The sequence below is a fragment of the Marmota flaviventris genome, chromosome 8, assembly GCF_047511675.1.
Source record: "Marmota flaviventris isolate mMarFla1 chromosome 8, mMarFla1.hap1, whole genome shotgun sequence".
Taxonomy (NCBI): Eukaryota; Metazoa; Chordata; class Mammalia; order Rodentia; family Sciuridae; genus Marmota; species Marmota flaviventris.
This window is the reverse complement of record NC_092505.1, coordinates 47008325-47021277: the sequence shown is the minus strand read 5'-3', so window position 1 is coordinate 47021277 and position 12953 is coordinate 47008325. Positions and strand designations below refer to the sequence as shown.

The 12953-nt window shown below is 35.8% G+C and overlaps 1 protein-coding gene across 1 annotated transcript in view; it reads left to right on the top strand.

Annotated features, from left to right (window-relative positions):
• The window catches only part of Gmnc (geminin coiled-coil domain containing), a 36004-nt gene extending 23405 nt beyond the window's left edge, over positions 1–12599 (top strand). Inside the window, exons 2-5 of the mRNA XM_071614886.1 lie at positions 7384–7558; positions 9234–9322; positions 10417–10533; positions 11979–12599. Coding sequence (XP_071470987.1) covers positions 7384–7558; positions 9234–9322; positions 10417–10533; positions 11979–12599 — 1002 coding nt within the window. The remainder of the gene's footprint in view (positions 1–7383; positions 7559–9233; positions 9323–10416; positions 10534–11978) is intronic.
• The last annotated feature ends 354 nt before the right edge of the window (positions 12600–12953 follow it).

Here is a 12953-nt window from a genome sequence, read left to right as displayed (position 1 = left end):
TTTGCATTTATGTGAATTATTGTAGCTTTATAAAAAATATAAGATTGGAGAATAACTCTTTATTTGTCAACATCTGAACATTTCCAGGTGTAAGTGTTTTAAAGCCTTGGGTATCACTGATGGCTCCAGATGCCTGAAATTTGTATATATGTAAAAACATAAATAGGCACATACAATCAAGATATATTAATAAATGCCAAATAATTCATAAAAGCAATTATAAATAAAAGTTTTTAAAAGATGCACATTATGCAATTTGAGTTCTTCTCAGTTGTACTCATGAACAAAAAACACTTTTTTTTTTCTTTGCTTGTCTTTCAGTGCTTCCTTCCCCCAAAGGAAGCTATTAAAATGTATTGGTTTGTGTAAAATCATCAGCTGTGATTCAGTCATGCAATGCTGATACTACCCAGAAGTGGCAGCTGGGAGGCTTCTGGTTATATAAAGAAAAAATAAAAATTATATGTACTACTGTCACCAAAACATCATTCATCTAATGTCATAGAGGATATTGGAATTTTACTTTATTGTTGATAGGGTACTTTCTTCATCTTATAATACTTTAATTCATTCTAATTATAGTAAGCAGTATTAGTTTCATAACAATAAAAATTCTCTATATTTTTCACAAATTGCTTTAGAATATATAAATGATTCCACCGGCTATAGATTGACATTATGATTTCATTTTCTAAAAAAGAAATATGGCAAACAGAAGTTGACTAGAAACATCCAAATTGTATTAATACCAATATCAAGTAAGTTTCTTTGATTTGATTGTAAATAAGATGAATTTGTCAAAAATTAATAGGTCATTGAGAAGTAACTTCACAGATTTTATAGATTACAAAAATACAGAATTATACCTTTCTTATAGCTGAACATTTGTATTTAAATACATTTATTTGTCTTATTTTCATGAAAGAAGTCAACTTATTTCAGGTTCGCTAATAATTCCAAGGCTAGAAGGAACCAGGTCCCAGTTGTCCTATTTTGGTATTGAAGTCTTAAGCTTTTTGAAAAAAAGCAGACCTGATTTCCTTTTTCAGCATCTTCTAGACACACTTAGATGTCACAGTCACTGCCGATTCACCTTTCGGGCCTTTACTGCCTGATCAGCAAGCTATCCAAAAACCTCTGCGTCAGAAATCCTTGGGAGGAATCACTTGAGCAATGAAGGCACAGAAGCTCAGTTTGTGAAGATACTGGTGCTCATGAAGCAGAGATTTATTGTATTTTAAGTAACAGCTGCACTAGCATAATTCTGATGTATATTAATCCTAATACCTGTTTTAATCGTTTTCTACTACAGTTGAGTAAAGTGTTGGGGTTGAGATGTATCTGTCTTGTTTTGTTTGAAGTTCCACATCTCTAACCTTGGTCACAATACAAGGTTTTCATTTCAATGTTTTGAACATATTTTCATAGTGGTATTGATATTATTTCATTCCATTTGAGCCAGATAGGTTACATGGAGCAGACCTTCCCAACTGTTGTACCCATGCATAATAGGTCATAGGCCTGTGAGATAATGATATCCTCTGTTCTCAGGGTGCCCTGGTGAGGCCTGGCGGAAATGAGAACTCCCATAACTATCAACAGCCAGGAGAAGCCTTAACAATTTATTCTAACTTGACACAAATGTTATTTTGAAGTGCTATATTATGAGAAAAGCCAGAAAGCAAAACTAGCAAGTACAGAATAGGTTTGTCTCACTTTGCAATGAATACAGATTGGCATGTATTTCCTAGTTATCTCTCAAAGATGAAGTGAATAGTTGCCATTTGAAAGATATGCCCTTAGGCTGAAAATATTTTAAACTTGTGAGGATTACTATAGTATGTGATTTGCCTTGAAAAAATAAATAAAGAGCTAAAGGTAGTTATAAAGATATTAAAGTAAATTCTGACTGAAACTTCCAATAAAACAATATCACAAATCACACACACACACACACACACACACACACACATGCACATGTGCATACACGTTTCCATACAGAGCTGATCTGACTCAGTTCCAAACTGAATATTTCATCCCTGAATGCATCCAAGGCCTTTCTCTTTTCTATCTAGTAAACTGCTAGAAGTTTTTCAAATTTATTATTTTTTACATTTTTGTTACCAGGATTAACAATTGACTCTATTTTTCATGCCTTTTGTTCATGTAGAAATAGTTTTTATCACTGAATAGGTTACTGCATATATACTGGCTACTATGCAGACATGGCAAGTAGTAAGTCTCTATCTATATTAAAATTATTGATTTCTGCATATTATTCTGGAGGGGTGAAATTCAAACTATGCTTCAACAAATGAAATATGTCAGGTTCTTCAGACATGCTAAAAATTCAAATGTTAAATTTTCCAATGTAAAACATCTTCTCTAAATATACTTTAACTAAATGTAATAATTTTCTTTACAAACAGGTGAAACAAGAAATACTATCTTTATTATTACCTGGAGATTCAGCCATTGAATCAATGGGAAAAGCTGTATTTATATAAAAAAATTAGAAATTGTTTATTACATTTACTATCGAATCCACTAATGGGATAATCATGGAGTTAAACAAAAGAATATTCCATATGCCAACCTATTTATCTCCTGACCAAACTCTGGTCACGCTCTAACCTTCTCTGTCTGCAGACTTGTTTTTTTTGTGCAAAATAAGAGGTCAAATTACCTCCTATTTTGTTATATCTTTGCCCAGACAGGAGGTGGTACCCTGATTCAACAATTGGGCTGTTTGGAGCCACATTCCCTTTAACGCCATTGCTTTAGGCACAACACAAAAGGCAGTTTTAACTAATCTTATTATTCGCAGAAGAAAACCATCTATGTGGGTTACATTGACATCACTAAGAAATGTGAACCTCCTTCTTTCATAAATGTGGATAAATAAGTGCCAAAGGGTTTCCCATTATGGTTTATGGGATGCAGGTTTCAAAATACTAGTCATCATCATAATAGTAATAATTAAGTTTATACCTTAGTAGTGGATGTTAAGTAAGATGTCATGCATAAATCAAATCTTAATAATTAGTTTTTTTTCCCTTAGTTTTTGATTTGAGAATAGATTTATGATCTGATTTATGTTTAATTGTCAATAAGTCTTTGCTGTTTAGGGGTTCTCCACCATCATGTATACTCCCAACCTACCAAGCTAAAGTATTAATGATTTGCCAAATATTCTTGTGCTTAAAACCAATCAAAAACTTCTTAAAATTATGTCTTACCCTCAGAAAAGAAAAACCCTGTTTTATAAATGTAGCATTCTTTTTCAGTTACTTTAATAAACAAGACCAGGAGCATATGTGTGTTCAAAGGCAGAGTCCCTCACCCCTAATAGTAAAAAGAGATACTCTCCATTATTTAGTCAACAAATTAGGAAATAATTAAGCATTAATAAAAATGGCTGGTTTTTCAAGTAACTTCTAATGTATGTATTGCTATGCTAATTTCCCAAATAAGATAAGAGGCTTAAGATAACCCCAAGTGACTCAATCATAGCATACCCGAAGCTGAAATCTGGGTATATTTTGATGCAAAGCTTATAGTCCTTTTTTGCATACCATGTTTAGTCAACTACCTACTTTGTATCATTTTTGGAGCCAAAAGAAAATCTATCTTGCAGAGGCTCCTGTGTCATTTGTCAATGTTTCCAAAAACACAACTCCATCCTCCTTTTTCTGTCCCCGCTGCTCATCACAAAATGAATGAGGGTTTTGCCAAACAGATTGTATTGTTGGCAGGACTAAAAGCATGAACAGTTCTTTGCATTGAAAAAGATCACTGATTCTTACGAATTAAATGCATTTTGATATGTTCTCCTTACCCATCATCTCAGGGCCTTACAGCCATTACATCTTTTTTTCTTGTTATAGTTAGAGCAGAGATGGACCAGTCCTTCATGTCACAAACTGAAATGAGTCAGTGTTGACTGATCCAGTTCATCCACATTCCAGGCAGGGATCCCCAAACCTACTACTATTAATCTGAAAGTGTTTTTCAAATAAATGTCATTGAAGCAGGAAAAAAGGACTGCACCAAGAGAAGCAGCTTCCTCCTCCTTTCCTTTCTTAATTTTGGATATATAGTACTTAATTAACATCCATTCTGTCCTAGTCATTTTGCTGAGTGCTAAGGGTCATGAGTAGAGTACAAAGAACAGTGAAGAAAGGTCAAAGCCCGAGCAGATGTGCAAGCCAGAATCAGACGTTATTTTCAGTTCCTACACCTGTCTTGAAATACAGTAACATTGGGTATAGGGCTTCAACATATGACTTATGGGGAACACAACCCAGTCCATAACAATGCCCATTGATCAACAGCAATAACATGCAATAGAGAGAAGTTAAAGTCAAATGCCATAGGCATAGTAGTTAGTCAGAGGTTCAAATCCAAAGCCTGCCACTTCCCAATTGTGTTAACATTGGTGAGTTTTCTTAACCTTAGTGCTTCCTTCCTTAGTGGATGTAACAAGGACAATAAGTATCCTTTCTCCTATGGCTATCATCAAGTATTTTATATCTAATTAGAAGGTAAATTGAAATGAGAAGCTACTATTAGTTGTAGATAAATAGTTTCAAAGATGTTGTTACTCTTCTTTCTATGGTAGGCATAGTATTTTAGGAATTGTGAGAATCAAATGTAAGAGAAAAGACTGAGGAAATTAAATGCTTACACTATTTTTTCTTAATGAATTTATTTTATATATAGTTGTGAGGCTAGGCCTACACAGAGAAAGATGCTTTAGATTTCAGAAATGTGTAGCTTAATTCATTCTTTTAAACAAATCTTTACTGAGCATTTATTATGTGTCAGAAATTGTGCCAGGCATTTTGGAGACAGCAGTGAGCAGAAATGGCTATTCTTGGGGAATTTATATTCTAGAATTGAAATATGTCACCTCCACTTCCGGAATTGGGCAAAATAAGGTCCATCAAATAAGGAAAATAAATTAATTAAAATAAATTTACAACATAATACAAGTTGGCATTAAATTGTTATCATGTGGTCAAAAGATAGATAGGCATAATACTAGCTCTGGGGCTGTAGGACTGGCTTCCACAAGTGCCGCCCCATCCCTGAAATACAGGTTTGAGACCTGCCATCCCTCACCATAGCCCAGGCAGACTTTCCGCCCCGCCCTGCCCTGCCCGGCTGCGCGTGTGGCACAGGAGGAAGCGCTGGCCTTAGGGTCCCTCAGGGCTGCCCTGCCATCACCAGCCTCTGACGTCCCGCGCCAGGTGCGCAGCCAGCGCGCATAGGCGCGCGGGTTTTGAAGCGGCGCAGCATGCCCGGTAGCCAAGAGCAGGCCGGGAGCTCAACCCGCAGGTCCCAGATCCTGCTGTAGTGATCGCCGGAGTGCGAGTGACTCTGGCTTCAGCTGGTGTCTGCAAGCTCACGTCACCTGTTTGACAGCCTCCCACCAAATCAGAGGGCAGCGCTCGCCAGGAGCCCCTAGCGTCACCGGCTCCCGCAGATTAGAACTCGCCTCTCATAGTTCCTCCCTTCATTCCATTTAAAGCTCCCACTGGCTTTAAGAAAAAGTTAAGTGTGAGCTCAGTTTCTTCAGCGCTTTCTTCCACTGCAATATGGTAAGTGAGGAACCGGCGTTTGCTAGTCCTCTGGCAAAACCTGGGGCTCTGAAAGCGAATAAACTTTGCACTGAGAATTTATTCCATTTTTGGAGCAAGCTTTCTTTGCTATCTACCAATTAAAATAGATCCTCTCCTGTCTCCTTTTTATTATCATCTGTCTTCTCTCTCTTTCTCCCTTCCTTTCCCACTGCCTTTCTCCCTGTTATTTTTATTCTTCATATTTCCCCAAAATTTCACCTATTCACCTGCACTTACTATTCATTCCTCCTCTTCTTCCAGATTATGCACATATTTGCAAACACTTGGAGTTGAACTACTGTAAGAGTATTTGGGGTTTGTTTTCTTCTCAGGAGTCAATTGCCTAATAGTTTAGCTCGGATTCCAATAATAATCTCAAGGAAGGAGTCTGCAAACATGCTTTTAAAATGAAAACAAGAAAAATAGCTCTTGATAAACTTTTGGCTTAACTTCTTTGGTCTGCACTCCCCAAGCTGCACTTGCTTCTGAACTAATTTTTTTTCTTTTATTTTTTTTTCCAAGACTTAACTCACTGGGAACATTAACAAAGTGTGACTTAATTGACTCATTTTCCCCCCTTCTGTTTATGTTATGACCAAGAAAGTACTCAAGCCAACAAAAGATTCGTAGCAGTCAAACAGAGTTTATCTAAACCTAGGCTCTGCTGGAATAAATGGCTTTTACCTGATTAAACATTGACAAATAATTAGGAATGGACTGTTGTACAAATTAACCCAGGAAGGCTGCATACTTGTCCTTGTTTGGAGATTTGGAAAGAGTGTATGTTTGAGGTTTGAGAAGTGGCAGGCAGGAAGGTACTCCCTGAATCAGAACACAGTGAGAACACACGCCAGGCAGTTACTGGTGGCAGGATAACTTTGCAAGGACATTGAGCCCTAGTGATGGAGAGATCTAGAGCTTGCAGTCTTTGCTTATTTCTTTCAGCTTTTAGATGTTTACTTGGAGTGATGTTACGCTCCTCTGACTGGAGCTGGGGCAAAGTTTATTTAAGTACCTACAAGGAACAAAGTTTATTTAATTATCTATAGAACAGAGATAGAGAGAACATATATATACATATGCACTTATGTCTATATATGCATATGTCTATATGTATGTATATTATACAAGTATGTATATGTATGTACATAACTGTATGTATGTGTATGTATATATATATGCATATGCACATATATACATTATATATATATATATATATATATATATATATATATTTGCATATACTTTATACACAGCATGTGTTTGTATGTATCTCTATTCAGATTCCCATAAGATCCAACAGAATGTTAGTTTGGAGGAGAAGAGGAAGGGAAGCATAAGACAATTATTGATTCAGAAGTTAGTCTATAAGATGCCACATTCTACTTTTTCATCATTTTTAATGGGTTCTTTGTCTTCCAAGGTGATTAGAAATAGAAATATAATTAAGATAGTTCTGACTGGTGAGCTAGGCATTACAAAGGAAAATATAAATATGATTCATCCAATAGTAGTCTATTCTTTGTTCAAGAGACCTGTGGAAATGTTAGGAAAGTAATAGGAGCCGATTCCTTTTTAGTTATTATAATTAAACTACTCAAAATTTAATCTGGATCTAAATTTAACACCTTCACTGTTTCTTGATTAACTGCATGTAATTTCTGTGTGTTTCTCCCACCCTTCTCTCCCTCCACATCTCCATCGTCCAATCTCCTGGGACACCCCCCTCCACCCCAACTCCTTATACTGAATTTCACAGAACACCATTCTGCCTTGCCAAGACCAGTATTTTGCAGGAGACCAGAGTTATAATTGTCCGTATTCCACTACACCTTCAGAAACTAGTGTTGACGTTTCCACGGAGACTTGGGTCTCTTTCTGGGCTGCTGGTCTCCTGGACAACAGTGAGCCCCAACAAGCACCACAGGCACAGGGTAAGTTCTGCTCTTCTGCTTTAGTGGTAGACCTGGGGCCCTTTTCAAGCAATGTGGCTGCAAAGCATCATGGTCTGGGACTCTGGAAAAAAGGGATGTTATAAAAAATTTAAGTTATTCCAAAGAGTCTTGAATTTTACAACCTTAACTTCTGCTATTTTGTACTTGCCAAATAGTGAAAATGAGATTCTTCCTCTTTCTTGCTGGACATCACGTGTTTCTCCCTCTACTTTATAGTACTTGGAGATTCCCAACTCACTAAAAGAACCTTTCTGGGTCATATTTTATAAACAACATCCTAGTAGAATGTTTTTGGAGTCAAGATACTAGTTACGACATTTCTTTTGAAACTCAGGAAAGTTTCCCAAGTATGATAAAGAAACAAGAATGAATAACTTCATCTTTTATTTCATAGAGGAGATTCTATAGACAATGCCTTATAAGTAGAAACAATTATTCTGTTTCACACACACACACACACACACACACAGGATTTCAAAGTAGGAGGGAAGTATAACATTGATGGAAAATTATGGATGGTATTAATCTTGACTTGAAGGTTAGTGAGCATTTTTATAAAATTAAATGAATTTCTGTATAAATAGTCAAGTTTCTCTAAAAAGTTTTAGATATCTTAGAATTAAATACCTATACTATTGTTTGCCATATGCTCCTTTGGTGGACACAGGGGTTAAGGAAAGGCACACAAAAAATGAAAACCTAAAAATGTTGAAGCACACTTACATATTATGGATAAAGTTTTTCAATTTTACTTTTTCATTATAGGCAACAGCAAAGACAAAAATGCCCAAAATCTGAACCCAAACTGTTCATAAAATTGGATTACTGTTTTCTTACTCATTACTCTATTTTAATAAAAAATACTTCAGTAACAGCAGTTTAAGTAGAACAGGGAAAGAGAATGGTATTAATGAGGGGGAATAAAGTAAAAAACCAATTAAGCATGCCCAAATGCTTTTGATTAACAGGCATAGCTTGCTGTCAAATATGAAAAAACATTTTGTAAAAGCATAAAAAAATATACAGATGAAAACAGTTGAAACATAGAAGGTAGAATTTTGCAATTTTTATCATGGTCTTCAGAGAAACAAGGTACAAATTATTTAAAAGTAGAAATTGCTACTACATCAAATTCTGAATTCTATCCATTAGATTTAACAGGTAGGGGACAGAAAGGGAAATAATAGCATTAAAATGTTATTAGATTATCAAGCCAAACACTATATTATTAAGTGTTGAAGCTTAGAAAATAAAACAAAAATTATAAAAAGATAGTGGGATTGCAATATTATGCCTAGTGGGAGGGAATGGTTAATAAACATTTGAATGAATTAATGATGCAGCTGAGAGAGTCTTTATTAATTTAACCAACAAGAATATACATATAAAGGGAAGAATGTGACCACTTAGTTCCAAAAAGAAAAAAAAAATCCCACCTCTTTAACCATTTTGGCATAGATTGTATAAATATTTGTCTGTCACAGCTTGCTTCCTTCTTCTGAAAGCTTTAAATATTTTGTTCTATTGTGAGGAAGCAACAGCTATTTTTAGAAAGGTAATTGAACCTATTGCACTTTGGGGATGGTTTAGTGAGTTCATTGCACATAAGTCAAAAGTGTGTTTTCTATGCTACCCATTTTGTATTTTCTCATAGAGTCATCTTCTAATTCGAGTTTTCCTATTCTGGACTCATGTTCCTGGGAAGAAGCTCAGCTTTCCTCACAGCTCTACAGAAATAAACAGGTATGTGTGGATAGTCAGAACATTGAGACTGGCCATGCATCCTGCAGTCCATTCTCCACTTGCATCCTCCCTTAAGTTCATGCTGCTCCTTTTTCCTTTTAAAATTCACATTAACTCACTTTAGAACTAAAATGAGCATATGTCGAGAGAGAGAGAGAGAGAGAGAGAGAGAGAGAGAGAGAGAGGAGTTAGATGAACAATCTCTCTTCCCTCCCTCCTTCTTTATTTTCCCCTCTCTCTCTCTCTCTCTCTCTCTCTCTCTCTCTCTCTCTCTCTCTCTCTTTCTGTCTCAACCCCCCCAATACACACAGACACACTCATATACACAAATAACACTTGAGGAAGACATGCAGTCAGGCTCTGACTATATCACATTTTAGCTGTGTGACCTATCACGTCCACCTTTTCTTCATCTGTGAAATTGGAATATTTAAGCGGCATATCTCAGAGGGCTAATGGAAAGACCAAATGGAATCATGTCAGTATTTTAAAATGATAAACATGGATAATTGCCTGGATAATTAATGATGATGACAAAGGTTTTTCCCCAGATATTGTTTCATTTTCCATATTTTGTTCTTATTTGTTCCCCCAAAGTAATATGATCTACTGAACATACAGGCAGATCAATCTGAGTGTGGCACAAGTCAACCATCTTTTTTTTCTTTCTTTCTTTCTTTCTTTCTTTCTTTCTTTCTTTCTTTCTTTCTTTCTTTCTTTCTTTCTTTCTTTTTTTAATGTGTAAGGAAGGAGAAATGGTAAACCTTTCTAAACACCTTTTTCTATATTTAAACAGTTGAATGCTGCTCATTTTCCTTTACACCTACCTGACTCCCTTGTGGTTAAAATTTTAAAAGTCATATAATACCCTCAAATACTTTGTAATGAATGAAAAATTCAGAGCACAAAACTGAACAATCATGTGGTAGGGGATTGTTGATTTCAGTCTCAGAGGACGAGAACTCCCTGAAATTGTGTTCATAAAACAAACAGAAGAATAATCAAGTTTAAGAAGGCTGAGGCACAGTGGCATTATTATAATGTTACAAAGTCAATACAGTGGAGCAACCTTCACCATTGTCTGCTTTTTGCAGCTCCAAGATACTCTGGTTCAGAAGGAAGAAGAACTTGCTAGGCTACATGAAGAGAATAATCACCTCAGACAATACCTGAATTCTACTTTGGTTAAATGTCTTGAAGAAAAGGCCAAGGTGTGTAATAATCTTTTTTATAAGATCAGGGCAGTGATTTAAGAAAGAAAACCATTAATGTAAAATTTCTTAATTAAAAGCAAGAAGTGTACTCAACAACATGTCGTGGGATATGTGAATAGAATGGATAACATTTCTTAAGGACATACATGACTTTCACTAGAACTTTTATGTATCATTTATTAGAAGTATCTAGATTGCAGATTCTATCCAGACATTATTACAAAAGGAGTTTCTAATATATCAAAAGCTAGGGATTGCTGAGGAAACAGGTTGATCAAAAGGAGAGTTAGGTGGAAATCATAGATTTAAAAACTCAGTTGTTTTAATTATCTTCTGGCTTTAGGAAAAGCATTCTCAATTAGGAATTTGGTTACCTGTAGCTACAAAAACTAAAAATCTGTGAAAAATCTCTCTCAATCTAAGATGCTGTGATGATAACTGGAGCCTAGTATCTTGAGCAGCAATTCAGTATATACAGTTACATTATCTTTTATTCACATTTTTCTTACACTTTTAAATGAGCTATTTCTAACTCAAAGATAGCTTGCCTATAGTCTCTTTGTGTTCCTTTTTTCTTTAGTTTTGTGTTTTTCGTAGTATGCGTTTGCTTCTATGACCAATTTTTACTTTACTCTTAGACAAACTATTATTTGATATTATGTAATCTAAATTGATTATGTGTCTGCTGCTTTTACTGAATCTAACAGTTCAGAGAAGAAAGGATACTCGATTTGACTACTTTACTGTATAGTAAGCTTTCATAAAAAAAGGACTAGCCTTGGCTTCTAACTCTAGCCACCATTCCTTGAAAAAGACTTTATTAAATTATTAAATGACATTAATTAGCTTTACCTTTCTTGACCTCAGTTCTCCAAGGTTTAATATAACAACTTTTTTCAAGGGATTGCTTTGAAAGTTAATGAAATAACATAAGGAATGTTGTATAGTGTTTAAACAAGAGTTCTGTCTATATTCAGATAACTTAGGTTTAATTCTAGGCTAAGGGATACTTAGCAAGTCACAAATATGTCTGTGCCTTAGTTTCCTCATTAATGGAGATTTTAAGAGTATCTATATCCAAAGAAATAGAGCATGTGATCAATTATTCATAAATTATAACAAATGATAATTTGTTTACTTTATCAGTGATAATTCAATAAACAATTGCTTTTATTGTCATCATTGAAAAAAATATACTTCCCTGATTTGAAATCTTCAAGACATTATCTGCTTTTTTCAAGTTTCAAACTGAGAGTAAGAAATGAATTCAGGTTCCTAAAAAATAAGATGTTATCATGGATTTTACTTTAGTAACAGACACTAATCTAATCCATTTTACTTGTATGTGAAAAAATATTAGAAATTTAACCTATTTTTCTAAAGAATGAGGGTAACTAGTAGATACTTAAAGGAAGTATAATTTTCAAATGTCACTTCTTCAGAAATTGTTGTCATCAGATGAGTTCTCCAAAGTGTGTGGAAAATTCAGAAAGGGGAAGAGGAAACACAAAGAGCAGGGATACTCTCCTGCTGAGATCCCCCATTCCAAAAATGTCAAGAGAAACCTCTCTAGTGAGTTTGCTAACTGTGAAAAACCACCTGGGCCCCATGTTGATCCCTGGGTGCTTCAAACACTTGGATTGAAAGACCTCAACACCATTGATGACACCTCATCAGCTAACTACAGTGCCCTCTCCTCTCATCCCAGAAGAGTGACTAGCACATACTCCCATTTTCCGAGTGATGCCATTGATTATGAAAATGTCCCCAGAGAGGATGTGCCAATCAACTATGGAGGTGAAAGAACAACCCCCTTGCACAGCACTGCCAGCCATGGGGAAGACTTCCACTACTTTTCTCAACTTTCAAATCCCCCAACAAAGGTGCAAACACTTCCTTATCATCCAGCTGATGTGTCACCCAACAAGACAGAGATGGCATTTTCCACATCCCTGAGTCCTCACTGTAATGTCAAAACTCATTCCTTCCACCAGGGACAAGCCTTTGTGTGTAGAGATGAAGAAGGAGGCTGGAAGTTTACCTGGGTCCCTAAACAGCCTTAGTGACCCCTCTTGTATCACAGAGCACTGCCAGGAACTCTGTTTACAAAGACCTCTCTTACACTGGAACCTGACTATGTGGAGCACAGAAGCTATTGCCCAGACAATCTTTAGCCACTTTAAATGTTACTCTCAACTACCACTTAAATTTGTAGGGAATAGCTTCCAAGAATCCATATGAGAGGCATATGCTCTTCCTCCACCTGAACTTAACTAGTTTGCACATCAAGGTCTGCTATCAACTTCTTCTCTTTGCCCTGTATTTGAAAGGGTGTTTTCCAATCTTCTGTAGATTTCTTCAAGACCTAGATATACTTTGCTTATCATGACCTGTTTAACACCTTTTGTTGTCTTGTC